Source organism: Zonotrichia leucophrys, chromosome 19, assembly GCF_028769735.1.
Source record: "Zonotrichia leucophrys gambelii isolate GWCS_2022_RI chromosome 19, RI_Zleu_2.0, whole genome shotgun sequence".
Classification (NCBI taxonomy): domain Eukaryota; kingdom Metazoa; phylum Chordata; class Aves; order Passeriformes; family Passerellidae; genus Zonotrichia; species Zonotrichia leucophrys.
The window spans coordinates 10,844,658-10,860,355 of record NC_088188.1 but is presented as its reverse complement, the minus strand read 5'-3'; the positions used below and the strand labels follow the sequence as shown (position 1 = coordinate 10,860,355).

The following is a 15,698-nucleotide window of genomic DNA, read 5'->3' as shown; positions in this document are numbered from 1 at the left end:
GTGTGCAGGGAGCGGCCACGGTCCGGCAGGGGCGCGCACACGCGGAGGGCCGCGGGGAGGGATGGCTACCCTGTGTCCCGAGGGCGGGGTGTGTCCGTCCCGAAGGGCGGTGTGTCCGTTGTGCCCGTTCCCCAGGGCTGTGTGTCCGTCCCGGTCCCCCGTGCCCCGCCATGGCTCCTCCGGTCCCGCCCACGGCGGCCCCGCCCCTCCAGGCCCCGCCCCGACCGACCCCGCCCTCATCGGGCCCCGCCCCGCTCCCGCCCAGCCCCTCCCCTGCGCAGGCGCAGCGCAGGCGCAGGAGCGCGCGAGCGCGGGCGGGGGCGGCGCGCAGGCGCAGTGAGGGGCTCGGTGTGCCCCTGGCGCGGCGGGCGCGGCGGCGGGGGCGGCGCGCGCTCCCGCTTCCGGTGAGGTGTCATGGCGGGCCCCGCGCGCTGAGGGCCCGCGACACCGGCACCGCCCGCGCGCACCCGCCGCTCCCCGGGCGGGCGGCGGCGGCGGGACATGGCGGCGCACAAGCCCGTGGAGTGGGTGCAGGCCGTGGTGAACCGCTTCGACGAGCAGGTAGCGGGGGCGGCGGCGCGTCCCCCTCCCCGGGCCGCGGGGAGGGCCGGGGGCGCGCGGCGGGGGAGCGGCCCCGCTCCCCGGGATGGGGCGGCCGTGGCAGCGCCGCTCCTGCCGCCCCCCGCCCGTGCCGGGGCCGAGGCCCGGGGCCCCGGCGCCCTTTGTGCCGGGCGGGCCCGGGGCGGGGCCGCGCTGCCCTCGCAGCCCCTCAGAGCCCGGCGCTCCCGCCGCTCGGGGTCCCGCCGCTGCCGGGCCGGCCGCTCCAGGTGCGGCGCATCCGTCCTTGTGCCGGCAGCGGCCGTGAGGAGGGGCCTGGCTCCCCTCGCCGCTGCTCCCCCGCCTCTCCCGGAGTGTCCCTGCTCTCCGTGGACAGTGCTGTGAAATTCGCGTCCTGGCTTTGCATCATCTGCCTCTCCCGAGGGGAGCCGGCCTCAGAGCGGGGTTAGGAGCGCTGGAGGCGCTGCCCGTGCCCCCGGTGCAGGGCGATGTCGGTGTGCAGCCCCAGCCCCTGAGGCGTCACGAGGGGGTTCCGGCCCCTGGTTTCCATGCAGGGATGGGTATTTGCATCTGCTTACAAAAGTCAGCGCTAGTAGTTCCGAGAAGGATTTTCTGAATGGAAGGAAGAGGGATTTGTTGGCCTTAGACTTTATATTTCTCTGATCCACCAGCAGGAACTGCTTACCGGGATTAGGTGGGTGACTCCCCGTGGGGCTAAGCTCGGAGCTTACACTCCTTCCCTGCTCCCAAGGTGCTTTCCTGACTGAGATAGCTCCCCTGAGGCTCAGTGATCAGTTCCTGTGGTGTTTGTCTCATTTTGCCACACTGCGAGTGCAGCCCTTGTGTCACAGTAGTCCCAGCTCTGTGAGACCCTGCTTGCTGTAAATCCATCAAAAACGTGGAGCTGTTCCTCCAGACTGAGCCTTGTTCTGTGCTGCATCTGTCCCTCAGTGCTGCTGGGCTTCAGCACCCTGCAGAAAGATGCAAGAAAAACAAGCTGTTTCTTTTCACATTTATATGAACTTTATTTTGAAGAGGAAAATATCAAACTTTATCTTTTGACATTATAATGAGGCAAATTTTTGCAATATATTATAGACACATTTGCATAGTTACCTTATTCTCCTCCTTGAGTCATAGATCATTTTTTCCATAAGCTTAGAAAACATAGGATTGATTATGTTCTCAATAATGCAAGAAAATATTTCTTGATGTACTGGTGTTTAAAGGAGCTGGGCTTTCTCCTCTTCTTTGTTGTGTATATTGTGGAATTGGGCTTGCCAGCATCTATTAGGAGTTACAAACTTAGAACAGAATTTTTCTGTACTTTTTGTGGCATGGTTATGGATAATGTAGGGGAGGAGTCCTCTCTGGGTAGTAAGAAAGCTGAGATGCTGCAATAGTGGAGTTACAGTGATAATATGCATCAAGTGCATCGTTGTCAGTCACAGTTGTGGTGTCTTATCAAAATACACTGAATATATGCAGATTATTTCAGTGGTTCATGCAGCTGTGAGGGTTTGCATCCTGTGTGTGCCTGAATGCAGGACCTGTGGGTTCAGCACCAGGAGCAGCTTGGCATGCCAGAGTGGGTTTGAGTGAGGAGGGGGAGAGGGGCAGCTCAGCTCCGTTGTGTTTTGGTTTTCCTGCCCAGGAGAAGACAAACTTTTCCAGGGTTTCTTCCTTCCTTTGCAAAGAAGGAAAGTGTAACCATCTTTCCTCCCAATTTACAGATGTAGACAGGCTTTTCATTCATTTGCTGAGTGCTTGAATTCATTTTAGGAAAGATGAAGCAGCAAGCTGAGAGGATGCTAATCGGTATTGAAAACAAGGGAAATCAGGGCAAACCAGTCTGCTCTGGTCTGCTCTTGTTTATTGTTAAAAATGCTGCTTTAACCAAAATGTGCTTTTGTGTGTACAATTCTGTGGGCCTGCAGTGACTGGCAGGCAGAGTTTTGTGAATTAACCAGTGCCTGGCTCACAGAAAAAATCCTGGAGCTCCTGCCAGTCCTGCCCTGTGCTCCCCTGAGCCCTCACCTGCTGCAGGTCAGACCTGTGGGACCAGACCACGCTGCCAGAGAGCGTGGGGAGACTCTCAGCAGGGCCTGCCCTTAGTACTAGTTACTGCATTTTTCAAAACTTGGGGTGAACAGGATAAAATTAGACTGCAGTAGCACAAAGAGCCTGGAAATTCATGGAATTCCCTGTGATTTCAGACATAGTCAGAGCTTTGGGAAATAAAATTGTCTCTGTTTTTCCTATGGAAATACTCACTTCCAGTTGTATGTTTTGTGTTTTCCTAGTGCTTGAAGTGTGTTACAATGTGAAATCACAGGAAGGCTGGCACTGCACTGGAGTAGTTGTGGGCATAGTTGGAGGAGTCTGACTGCCCAAACCATTTATATCTAGATTGGTTTAAAACTATCAGATGTAATAAAAACTATTAATCCTTTATAAACTTGTGGCCATGTAAGTGGTTGTTGTGGTGGGGTGCCCATCCCTGGAAGTGTTCAAGGAATGACTGGATGTGGCACTCAGTGCTCTGGGCTGTGCCAAGGTGGGGATCAGTCACAGGTTGGACTCAGCCATCTCAGAGGTCTCTTCCACCATTAATGATCTGTGCTTCTGTGATTCTGATATGCTTTAAAGAAAGAAGACTTCTGTTATGTGGGTTTTGGTTTAGGCTTCCCATTTGCAGTTCATGAGGTGTGATGGCTGTCAGTTAAGTGCATAAAAACTGGAAGTCAGTAGTAATGTTCCATTCTCCCTTTAATTAAAAGGTATTGAATTAAAGCAAATATTCCCTCCTCCTGTTGATTTTTCTGCACAGTGTTTGAAATCTGTGCAGAATCAGAGACCTGCAAAGCAGTGGTTGCAGGTACCAGCTGTGGTTTTCCTCGTGGCTTGTTAGGGCATCCCTGGTAGTAATGGGGTGTGCTGTGAGGTGTTTGCTGTGCCCCCAGGGCTGTCCTGTGCTGGGAGGTGAGGCTGGGCTGGGCTCAGCTGCTGGCTGTGGGGCAGAACGGCCCAGGGGCTGGGGCTGAGCCAGGCTGGAGCCCTGCCTGCAGCACAAGGTGTGCTGGTCCATCTTCCTGGAGCAGAACCTGCTGTGGCTCTGGTGTGATGGCTCTCAGGGTGTGTGCAGGGATCTGCACTGAGGTGCTGCTCTGCCCAGGGGCAGCAGGGAGATGCCCAGTGCCACAGGTGTGCCCTGGCTGCACTGAGGTGCTGCTCTGCCCAGGGGCAGCAGGGAGATGCCCAGTGCCACAGGTGTGCCCTGGCTGCATGGGGAGCTGCTCTGCCCAGGGGCAGCAGGGAGATGCCCAGTGCCACAGGTGTGCCCTGGCTGCATGGGGAGCTGCTCAAAGTGTCCAGGTGAGCCACGGCCCTTCCTCACCTGGCACAGTGTTTGTGTTGGCAGGATGGGGAAATACAGGATTGGTCACAGCACCGACTTCCAGTTCACTTTCTGACAATGCTTTATCTTTAGAGCATCGTATTTAGAAACTTGTGAAAGTTTTGAAGCTTGAGAAGGCTGGGCTGTGAGGCTCTTTTCAGGGATAGTGCCCCTTTAGCAGGTGTGTGTTCATAGAGGGAGGAAGGTGCCTGTTGATTTAGAGAGATTTGTGTCTGGTTGTGACAGTGCTGGTACTGAGGAGGGCTGCTGCTGTGGGGATTTTCTGTCACCAGTACGTGTGTGTGTTATGTTCTGCTGAAAAGTTCCAAGAGATTGTTTGGAAGGGTGAACTGAGGTGGATTTTGGGTCTGTTAAGGATAGCAGTAGGGATTTTTTCCTAGATATTGTGTGTTTCTCCAGACTATTAAGTACCAACTAACTAGAGTTGATTTAACTTTGTGTTCATTAATTACAAGTGATAAAGCAAAATCCATGGCTCAGTGTCGTTTTTCTCAACAGCCTGAGTGCACAACTTAGAGACACTCAGGCCTGTCAGTGATCGTGGTTCCAAACCAACGTCCATCTTCATATAACAAAAGATTGGACCTTCTTGCATCAGACTAGAGAATCAAAAGTCAATGAAAGTAAAATTTCAGCTTTCTCCCACCCCCAATGTTTAGATTAATGGATATTTGTAGAGAAACAAAATAGATTCTCTCTAGTTGCTCAGCGCTGTTGCTGCATTCTGTGAGGGGAAATAAAATGTTCCAGCATGTCAGAGTGCACAAAGAAAAGAGCTGAGAAATAAAAAACCCCAAAATAACAGTGCTAATATTTCCTTTTTGTATAGTTTCCTTTTTTAAATGATAGTATAAAAAGCAGTTTTACTTCTAGGTGACCTTGTTGTAGTGGCTGTTGTGGCAGGAAGCTCCAGAAGCGTGTAATGTGATGTTTCTCTGGCATGGGAGCACACAGAACTAGATCTATGACACAGTTTCTTTGAGAAGCTCTTCTCAAGTGTTTTAGCACTCAGTGGTATTGAGCTTTGCTGCTGCTGTCAGCACAGAGACTTGAAAATTCAAATAAAAAGTACTAGCAAACTAGTGAAATTTTAAATTAAATGTATCTATCATCCTCCAATGACTTCCAGAAATGTATTGTAGAAATAACATCTGACAGTGAAAACAAAGCTTGAGTCATAAATGCTGTTTATTCTGCTTTTGCAGGGGTAAGGGAGCACACTGGAGCGCCTCACGCTGCTGTGAAGGCTGCAGCCCAAGCTGCCCGTGGGCATCAGCTGGGCTGCCCATGGGTGTTTGCTGTGGGTGCCTGCAGGCAGAGTCTCAGCCCTCACCTTGGAGGTGCCCATTTGGGGCTGCTGCTCCAGGCTCTTTGGTCTGATCTGGAGTGCCAGGAGCATCTTTCTCCTTCATTGACAGTCAGCCATTCTCTTAGGAAAGACCCAGCCCATGTCCATAGGGCTCCTAGTCCATGGTACAGAAGAACTGAGCTTGAAGCCACACCGAAGCTCAGCACATACAGAGAGGGAGTCACCCATGGCATCAGAGCAGGACGGTGTGCCAGGGCCCGGTTCCCTCCCAGGGGAGGCTGGCTCAGGCACGCTGCATTCACAGCTGCTGGACAAAGGTGCTCCAGGCTGGGGCTCTGCAGTGCCATTCATCTTGCACTTTCATTCTGGGCACCTGGACCTTCCCCAGCAGAAGGTGGTGCCAGGGGGCAGTGGGGAGGGTGCCCTTCCAGAGCCCCTGGCCTGGCAGGGGCCTCCCTAGGCACTTTGCAGCTGTAAAGCTGATTGTAATTCCTTGGAATCCTTCTTTTACCTACTCTTAAATTCTCTCTCTCTCCGATAATCTTTTCTAATGCACAAATATTACACATGGCCTTTCCATTGAGCTATTGCTGTCTTTCAGAATATACCTTTGTTCACAATTCTGGTCCAAATTGGTTAAAACTTTTAGTGGCAATTCAAGCTCCTATGGATAGGGAATTCCAAGGTCACACTTTCAAATACAAATGGCATAAATGTTCCTATATTAGTTTGCTTTTAAAAAAATATAAATCCTGAGTATAGGGATTGTTTTTGAAGAGTGGCGGCTGGGAGCAGGCAGGGGGAGTGGGTGTGTGCCTGGGAAGTGACTTGTGTGTGACCCCTGAAGAATTTGGGTAGAGAGGAAACAAAGTACCCAGTGTTCACACAGCAGCAGGAACATCTCAGGCCGTGCGGTGGCTCTGAATCTTCTCTTTCTGGGCAAAGATGGATTTCAGGTCTAGCTGTTAGCACTGGCTGTTGGGCAGGGACAGGTAACGTGTGGCTCACAGGTGCTGCCATTCAGCACCGGGCTGTTTGTGGGGGACCCCAGAGGTCCCACGGCCATGGGGGCTGCGGGGCCAGCGCTGGCTCCTCCTTGGCCAGTCCTGCCCTGGGACAGAGCAGGGCACCCGCATGGAGCAGCTGCTGCCTTCCAGCTCACCTGCTCTGGGACCTGCTGGGGTTTCCCTCCCCTCAGGCCCCAAGATGCATTTTCTTCTCGGAAGGTTTTTGGTCTTTATTAAGCCCATTTTTAAAATAAAGACTCTTTTCTTATAATTCTGTCTTATATTTTTCTGCTCCTTTTGATTGCTTTGACATCCAGGTTGTAGAAAATTTATCACAAAATATTCTCAGTTTCAGTTGAGAAAAAGGAACAGGTGAGCTTAAGTGTTTTGTTTTATAGATAACAAATGGAAAGATGAATGTAGAGAAGATGAAATAATGTGTTTGCTGTTATCTCTTGTTGAATGTTTTTCAAGGTGGCTTCTGGTGTGTCACAAGTTTTTAACCCATCTTTAAAGCTGTCAATTTCAGTGTGAAAAAGCTCATAGCAGTTCTCTCTTGTAGCTTCCAATCAAGGCTTGCCAGCAGAATACCCACACCAAAGTCAGCACGGAGCACAACAAGGAATGTCTCATCAACATTTCCAAGTACAAGTTTTCCCTGGTCATCAGTGGTCTCACCAATATATTAAAAAATGTTAATAACATGGTAAGTTTTCTAATTTTGCATTGTTTGGTGATTTTTTTAAAAATAGTTCTTTATTTCTGTTGTAAAATCTGCAGAGAATTACTTGAAATTTAGTCAGATTGTAGCTTGCCTTTTACACATACTTATTTTCTGTTCTGGAGTTCACCAGCAGCATCCATCAGAGCCATGTGCCACAGAAAGGGCATTGGGATTGTGGGGCAGGGAAGGGATTTAAAACTTGAGCTATTTGAATTTTCCAGGCTGCTTAGGTCTTTCACTGTGTGTCTGTGTATATATAAAATAGCTGTATTTTTTAACAACCAGATGAGTTTCAGTCAGAACCTTTGCCATGAGAAAAGTTTAGTTCATTGAGTTCTGGATCAGTGTAATTTGGGATCATTTGGAATCTCCCCAGACAGGCAACAGAACTGGCCAGGCTCTGGCAGTACTTTCGTTATGATTTTAGAGACATTATTTGGAGTGAGCCCTTGGCTGTCAGTTGTACAGGGATGTGCATCTGCTGGAACTGCAGAGGACTGATAAAATGAGAAAATAGGTTGCCCTGCTGCTAGGGATTTTAGGCTGCTTAAAGCTACCTGTAATCCCTTTGGAGAGAGAATTTATTTTAATTAAACTCTACAGGCATGAGGGAGCATGTTGATGTGCAAGGGGATTGGCTGATAAATGAGAAAACTGTACAGTTTAAAGAAGTTTCTCTATGTGATACACAGAGTTTGAGAGGAAAGACCTAGCTGAAAGTGTCAATTAAAAGGTTTGCCCTGAGGAGCAAGTCTGAGTGTTTGTCACATGTGGTGGTGTGAGCTTCTGTGGGAATCAGCAATAACTGGGGAGGGTTTCTGTGGCTGGAACAGACCAGGCCAAGAGACACTCAGTCATAGCACTCAGAAAGAGTGTCAGCTGAAACCTGGGCTGAGGTGAGCCATCCCTGCCCTGGGGTAAGGTAAACTTCTCTGGGTGCTCTGACAGGTGCTCTGTCTGTGGTTTTGGTTGAGTCTTTCCTGCTTTATTTTGCTGTTTGAATGTTGCTGGAGGCAGTGGCTGTTGTTGGCACAGGGCTGGTGCAGGCTGGAGCACCCCAGGGAGCCCTGCCTGTGTCTGCAGTGGGGCATCCTGTGCAGAGCTGCCAAGGAGCCAGCACTGATGGATACCTGAACAGCTTCTGGAAGGTGCCCCCACACTTGTGAGCAGCCAGTGGGCCTGGGGGCGGTGAGGGGCTGCAGGGCACCTCCACTCTTCCTTTGCAGGGGCTGTTGGTTCCTTATTGCTTTTGGCATTGCAGACTGGACAAAGATATTTCTTTAGTGATAAGGTTTTACTTCCTATTTTAATTTGACTTTTGCTGGCTTTATGTCTAAACTCCAAACCAGAGCAATAATGGAGCCATAATTTACTGTGCCACTTTGCTGCTTGCTTTTTATTACATCACAAGTCAAAGATCTGTGTCTCAGATGAATCCATTCTTCTTCTAGAGAATATTTGGAGAAACTGCTGAAAAGAATTTATATCTATCTCAGCTGATTATCTTGGATACACTGGAAAAATGTCTGGCAGGGGTGAGTAGGCTTGCTTAAGTAATTCTAACTTGGAATCCAATGGGTTGGAGAATACAGGTCAAATGCTTGTGTATCTGTTATTACTGGTACTAAAAACTCATCAGATTTAGAGCAAAATAGGATTAATGCAATTTAAAAACACTAAAACTTCCTATAAATGCAAGTAGTTGATGTAACTGATGCATTAACGATTTGGAGGGTGCTTTACATTGCCTAAAATTAATGGTCTTTTTTCCTGTTAAAAGTAACAGAGGATTCAGCGCAAGTTTTTCATTTTGTGCTACTTAGTTCTCTGCATACAGGGCTGAGATTTTTTTTAATGTCTTAAAACTTTCATTTGTTGAAGTAATTTTCCATGTGCTTTTATACAGAGCAGAACCTTTGCTGCCACGACTCTAGAGATGATTTCTGCAGGTGTTTCCTAGATTACATTAGTTAACCATGTCCAAATCTCCGCTGGGAGTGCAGGCCTGAGCTTTCCAGTCAGAGCTGCTGCGAGGCAGTTTGCTGGTCCCTTTGGGAGGAGAGTGCTGCTGCTTGTACAGCTTACTGTGCCGAGCCAAACTTCCCTGAGAGTGAAAATTGCAGTGGTTTATTCTTTTAACAAGAACAGATTTTATTTTTAAGCTGTATTTGGTTTCCAGCTTTTACAGCTGAGGAAAGCACCCCTTTTTGGCACTTTTTGTCTTTGATGTGTTGAGTCAAAAGAACACTTTGAGTCAAAGAACCAGAATTTTATCTTCAGAATTTGGTTATTTTTAAATATTTCTACTATGCATAATATTTGAAACAGTGGTTTTCCTTATAGATCATCATATTTAAATAGCCTAAAATTGTGCTGAATCTTTCTTGCTCTGTCACTTGAAATGAGAGCAGTTTGAGGCAGAATATGTTAAATCAGAGTGAGCCAAAGCTCTGTACAAAGCATGTTGTGTTCTGTGGTATCTTCAGATGGATTTCTTGCTCAATGTTTCATCAAGTTCTCATGGCAACAGGACGCAGGTCAACTAAGTGGGAGTCTCTGAAACTTCCCAATTCCCTATGGAAAACTCATTGGTAGAATTTTAGAAAGCTTTAGTGCTGACCCTTCTGTTAAAACTTGCTCTTAGTAGAGCAAAGTTTCACTTTGAATTCTTCTGTAAATAGTTTCCTTATGTCTCACACTGTGCAAACTGGCAAAAATTAGATTTTTCTTTTGCAGGGAAATTAAGCCATTTTTGACTCATATAGAGCAATTCCCAGAAGGAACGAGGGAGAAGCACCTCTTTTTGGTTCATTTTTAATATAAAATACTCACTGTTAAAATATGGCCAGCAAGCACTTACCCCAAGGGAAGTGAGGGTGGGCTTTGCTCTTTAGCCCTCAGGGGGAGCCGAGGCAGGCAGTGCTGTCCTGATCCTCACCCAGAGCAGCAGGGCACGTCAGTCAGGGCAAAGCATGGATTGCTGCAGAACCTGGTTTGATGTTTGCCTGGGGCCCGGTGGGATCCATCAGCCTGGTGCTCAGTGGGATCCATCAGCCTGGGGCCCAGTGGGATCCATCAGCCTGGTGTTCAATGGGATCCATCAGCCTGGGGCTGCTCAGTGGGATCCATCAGCCTGGGGCCCAGTGGGATCCATCAGCCTGGGGCCCAGTGGGATCCATCAGCCTGGTGTTCAATGGGATCCATCAGCCTGGGGCCCAGTGGGATCCATCAGCCTGGTGTTCAATGGGATCCATCAGCCTGGTGTTCAATGGGATCCATCAGCCTGGGGCCCAGTGGGATCCATCAGCCTGGGGCTCAGTGGGATCCATCAGCCTGGGGCTCAGTGGGATCCATCAGCCTGGTGTTCAATGGGATCCATCAGCCTGGGGCCCAGTGGGATCCATCAGCCTGGGGCTGCTCAGTGGGATCCATCAGCCTGGGGCTCAGTGGGATCCATCAGCCTGGTGTTCAATGGGATCCATCAGCCTGGTGTTCAATGGGATCCATCAGCCTGGGGCCCAGTGGGATCCATCAGCCTGGTGTTCAATGGGATCCATCAGCCTGGGGCCCAGTGGGATCCATCAGCCTGGGGCCCAGTGGGATCCATCAGCCTGGTGTTCAATGGGATCCATCAGCCTGGTGCTGCTCAATGGGATCCATCAGCCTGGTGTTCAATGGGATCCATCAGCCTGGGGCTGCTCAGTGGGATCCATCAGCCTGGGGCCCAGTGGGATCCATCAGCCTGGGGCCCAGTGGGATCCATCAGCCTGGTGCTCAGTGGGATCCATCAGCCTGGTGTTCAATGGGATCCATCAGCCTGGTGTCCTAGGCTGGAGCTGTGGGGGGGTCTGGCTGTGCTGGGGCAGGAGCCTCTCTGTGCAGGTTGGAGGTGGATCCAGGCTTTGCCTCCCGAGCAGAGCTCAGGGGCCGCTGTCTGTCCGCAGCAACCGAAGGACACCATGCGCCTGGACGAGACCATGCTGGTGAAGCAGCTGCTGCCCGAGATCTGCCACTTCATCCACACCTACCGCGAGGGCAACCAGCACGCGGCCGAGCTGCGCAGCTCCGCCTCGGGCGTGCTCTTCTCGCTCAGCTGCAACAACTTCAACGCCGTCTTCAGCCGCATCTCCACCAGGTACGGACTGCTGGCATCTGCACTGCTGTGTGCAGCCAGCCCCCTAGGGAGGGACAGCATCACAGCATCTGCACTGCTGTGTGCAGCCCTAGGGAGGGACAGCATCTGCACTGTGCCTGCAGCCCCCTGGGGCGGGACAGCATCTGCACTGTGCCTGCAGCCCTGGGGAGGGACAGCATCTGCACTGCTGTGTGCAGCCCTGGGGTGGGACAGCATCTGCACTGTGCCTGCAGCCTCTGTCTGCCACCAGCTGTTCAGAGGATCCAACGCTTTAAATACTCTTTAATGGGGTAGTTCTCAAGTGGAATGCCCTCAACCTTTCACTGGGCAGAGTAAAAGGTTTACTTGGGTTTCAGGTTATGAAATGAACCCATTTCAACCCCATCCTGGGTTACTGCTGGCTGCATTTATTGCTTTTTTTAATCTGCTTTCAAAAGTACCACTGAAAATAGCGAGTGAAGATAATGCAGCAGAAGTTAAGTTATTGTGGGTGCAAGGTGTCTTGGAAAAAAAAAGAATGCCGAAGCTAATGGTTGTATCCATTTACTTACGAATTTGGAATGAAAACTGGTGATTGTCCACAACTCTGCTGGAGCCCCATGATTGTTTTCCTGCTAGGAAGCTTTTGTGTTAAATCTGTCTTATGCCTGAAGGGGACAAACAGCTGGGCTGTTTGTTACTTGTTGGAAAAGACCCATTTGTCTTCTGATTTGAGTTTCACAGCACATCTACTGTAAAAATAACTGGATTTTCTGCTTTTCTAAGTAAGAAGAGAGACAGGCCCAAAATTTCCATCTATTGTCTCTTTTTGCTCTGTTCCAGATCCTTCTGATGCTTCAGCATTTGTCAGTCCACTAGAGTGGTGTGCTAAGCTTTTTATTACTGAAGTACTTTGATATTTTTGAAAGGTGCTTGAAGTGGCTGAGCTCTTGTCACACAGTGTTACAGTTGACATCATTCTTGAATTATTAGAAATGGAGCTTGGGCAGCCTTACATGGTCACATAGCAATGAGCGAGCCAATTTAATTGAAACAAAGATTTATATTTTCCTCATATGTTTATATATTTCTTTGGAAAATGTTTGTGTTTTAGAATTCAGTCTAAAATGATTGAGTAATTTGAAATTTAAAGTATTTTCTAAGTTGTTACAGAACCTTTAATAACTTTATTTCAAGAACATAGACTTGGCAGCTAGCATGGGGAATGTTGTTTTATTCTGTAGGTTGATAGTGTTTTGTTGCTTATGGAAATGGAAACAATTTCTTTTGCTCCTTCTATTGGAAGCATTTTTCGGTTGAAACTTTTTGATAATCCTTGAATCTAGTGGCTGGATCTGTGTGTATTTGTATGGCTGTAGCATGGTTTGTTCCCCTGCTCCAGAGCCCCCCTCAGCATCCCTTTGAGCTGGAGCAGAGTGCTTCTCCCCTAACCTGTTTGCCCTTGCACATGGCTTGTACAGCAACAGTTAAATGTTTGACCAATTGTTGCTGGTCTCCACAGGGGTCAGCCTGCTGCCAGTCAGCACTGCTGATCCCTGACCTGGGTTTCCTGTTTAGGCATATTTCTGGGCCTTGCACAGCAGCTGGGGGATTTTTGGCATGAAAAGCACAGCAGTGGGGACCTTCCCATTCCCAGCGAGGGCTGTTAAGTTTCCTTGGCGCTGAAGACATGAAGAACTGCTTTTGTGTCTAGTACTAGAAATCACATTCCGTGTCTGAAACACATCTGTAGCCTTGGAAGGAGCCGTGGCACTCCGAGTTTGTGGGAACAGATGCTGCAGTGATCAGTGCCTTGGTGTCTGGGAGATGCTGAGCAAATTCCCTGGGACAGCAGTGTGAAAAGATGCTGTTGTGTTTAAACTGGTGTGATTAAACTTCATCCTGTGTGCTCAGGCCAGAGAAGTGTGGAGCAAGAATGGTTGTAGCTCACTGCGGTGATACCCAGTGGTACCCTCAGGCCCTGCTGTGCTCTGAGGTCTCACCTGGGCCAGGACCTGCTGGGAAGGAGCAGCAGCCTCAAGGTGCCAGGAGCCCATGACCTCAGGGTGTAGTTGAAAGGATGACAAGGTTACTGCCACAGGAGGGTGGATAACAGGAGCATTTAGGCAAATCTTGGGCACAGTCAATCCACAGAAGGTACTGGCATCTTGTAAGATCATCACTGGTTTTCTAGCTCCATTTTCAGTATGAGGATGGCACAAGACTGTAATATTAAGTCTTAATCGTGCAAGATCTTTTATTTCTAAATCTGGAAATGTTCATCTGAGATGATGGAACATTCTCCTGCTATTGAAATGTATAATCTCACAGGTGTGTTCGTACCTGTCTGGCAGGATCTGATGGAAAAGTTTGCTTACTTTGTGTATTTTTAGATTGCAGGAACTGACTGTTTGTTCAGAGGATAATGCTGATGTTCATGATATTGAACTTTTACAGTACATCAGTGTGGATTGTTCAAAACTCAAGCGACTCTTGCAAGGTATGGTCTGAGCCTGTGTTTTGAAATATTTCTATTTTAATCTGATTAGTCAGAGATGACACAGTGCAATTGGTATATCTGGGTTTATTGCTCTGTTTTACTCCAAGCAGTCATGTATTTACTGAAGTATTTAAGAGTAGTTAAGTACTGTTAAAATATTGATTTGAAAATTGCTTTGTGCTTCAAATATCTTGTATAACCTGTGTTGTTTTTAGAACAAGTTTCTGTTCTAAATGCAGAAATATTTTATCTTTACAGAGACTGTATTCAAGTTTAAAGCTCTAAAGAAAGTAGCTCAGTTAGCTGTTATCAACAGTCTTGAGAAGGTAAGTGTTCAGTACTTCTGTTTCATTGCTTATTTGTAGACTTTCTTCTAGTTTAGCAGTAGTTGCAATTCAGTAATTTACTATAAAATAAAAATTGCTGCCTCCCTTTGATGCAAATATGTTTTGCAAGAAATTTTGAGTGTTTAGAATTAAGAATAAAACCTCTCTTTGTTTAAATGTGTAATTTAGTAAAATTCTTGAAGCTCTGGAATGTGAAGGTGTTTCCCATTATCTGCAGGCATTTTGGAACTGGGTGGAAAACTATCCTGATGAATTCACAAAGCTGTACCAAACCCCGCAGACTGACATGGCTGGTAAGGCATAACACATGGCAGTGTTCGAGGCTGGTTTCTCAGATATCACCAAATGCATTCACTTGCATTCTGTGCCCTCTTTGCTCCTTGTGCAGCCTGCAAATAAACAAATTTCTGTCAGCCTTTGTCAGGGCAGGCAAGAGTATGTTCCTGTCTGTTTTCTTTCCTGACTCCCCTCTTAAACGAGATTCATTTTGTGCTTCACAACACAAAGAAATAAACCCCAAAAGATGGAGACTCTTTAAATTTATATTTTTCATCTTGATACAGGGTAAAACTTAGAGAACATCACCTTTACTTGTCTCTAGTGAAAAAGAGAGGAGAATTTATATTTTCAGGTAAACTATGTCTTTAACTGGGTTGAGACCATTTGATCCCCAGTAGCATGTCAGTATTGTGCAGACCAGAACTTTCCTTCTGTGTAGGTGGAACCATCCCTCTGCTCTTTTATACCTGTTCTTTACCTCTTCATAGTTAAAACTGGTATTGGACTTGGGCTTATGTTTTATGCAGATTGTGCTGAGAAGTTGTTTGATTTAGTGGATGGCTTTGCTGAAAGCACAAAACGTAAAGCAGCAGTGTGGCCACTGCAGATCATCCTCCTGGTCCTGTGTCCAGAGATAATCCAAGATATAGCAAAGGATGTGGTAGAGGAAACTAAAATGAACAAGGTAAGAGAATGAATTCTGGCTCTGGTTTTTAGAGTTGGCTTGGTTTTGCTGATTCTGTATTTCAAGGATGTTTAATTTTGTCTTTCCTCCTTCAAGAGCACATTACAATTCCATATGTAAATTTATGCACTCTTTTTAAGTTCTCACCTTACATACGTTCTTTTACTGTCAGTAATTCATACAGATAGTATGTCCCAAACAAAGTTATTTCAGAACTTTCCATTTCCTTGGAGATTTGAATCTCTGTGCTGTGATTTCCTCTGCCTCCACCCGCAGCAAATGGCTGTGCTGTGAGCCCCACAGGTGCTGGGTTTGATGTGGCTGCAGCATGAGGGCTGAGAGTGAACAACCACCTCTTGTGCCATTCTGATTGCCCCAGCTCTGTCAAAGGGAATGTCTTTAATAATGACAGGATTTCTCCAGGGTGCTGCATCCAGTGGGTTTTTGCCATCACAGTGTCTGGTTATAACTGTCCCTGCTTGGAATTCTGCAGAAGCTGTTCCTGGACAATCTCAGGAAGGCCCTGGCAGGACACAGTGGGAGCAGGCAGCTGACTGAAAGTGCTGCTATTGCTTGTGTTAAACTGTGCAAAGCATCTACGTACATCAACTGGGAAGATAATTCTGTCATTTTCCTGCTAGTGCAGTCCATGGTAGTAGATCTTAAGGTAAGAATGTCTATTTCCTAATTGCAGTGAAGAAATTTGAAATAATGAAGTTAATTTTGAATTTCTTAATTGAATACCAGTGGTTTTCAG

At 47.9% G+C, this 15,698-nt stretch overlaps 1 protein-coding gene across 3 annotated transcripts in view; it reads left to right on the top strand.

Moving 5' to 3' along the window:
- Positions 1–380: 380 nt before the first annotated feature.
- NF1 (neurofibromin 1) overlaps positions 381–15,698 on the top strand; it is a 71,140-nt gene continuing 55,822 nt past the window's right edge. For all 3 annotated transcript variants that reach the window (XM_064728953.1, XM_064728954.1, XM_064728952.1), the window contains exons 1-9: positions 381–561; positions 6,855–6,998; positions 8,468–8,551; positions 10,961–11,151; positions 13,524–13,630; positions 13,889–13,956; positions 14,195–14,270; positions 14,784–14,941; positions 15,435–15,608. In XM_064728953.1, coding sequence (XP_064585023.1) covers positions 502–561; positions 6,855–6,998; positions 8,468–8,551; positions 10,961–11,151; positions 13,524–13,630; positions 13,889–13,956; positions 14,195–14,270; positions 14,784–14,941; positions 15,435–15,608 — 1,062 coding nt within the window. In that variant the 5' untranslated portion in view covers positions 381–501. The remainder of the gene's footprint in view (positions 562–6,854; positions 6,999–8,467; positions 8,552–10,960; positions 11,152–13,523; positions 13,631–13,888; positions 13,957–14,194; positions 14,271–14,783; positions 14,942–15,434; positions 15,609–15,698) is intronic.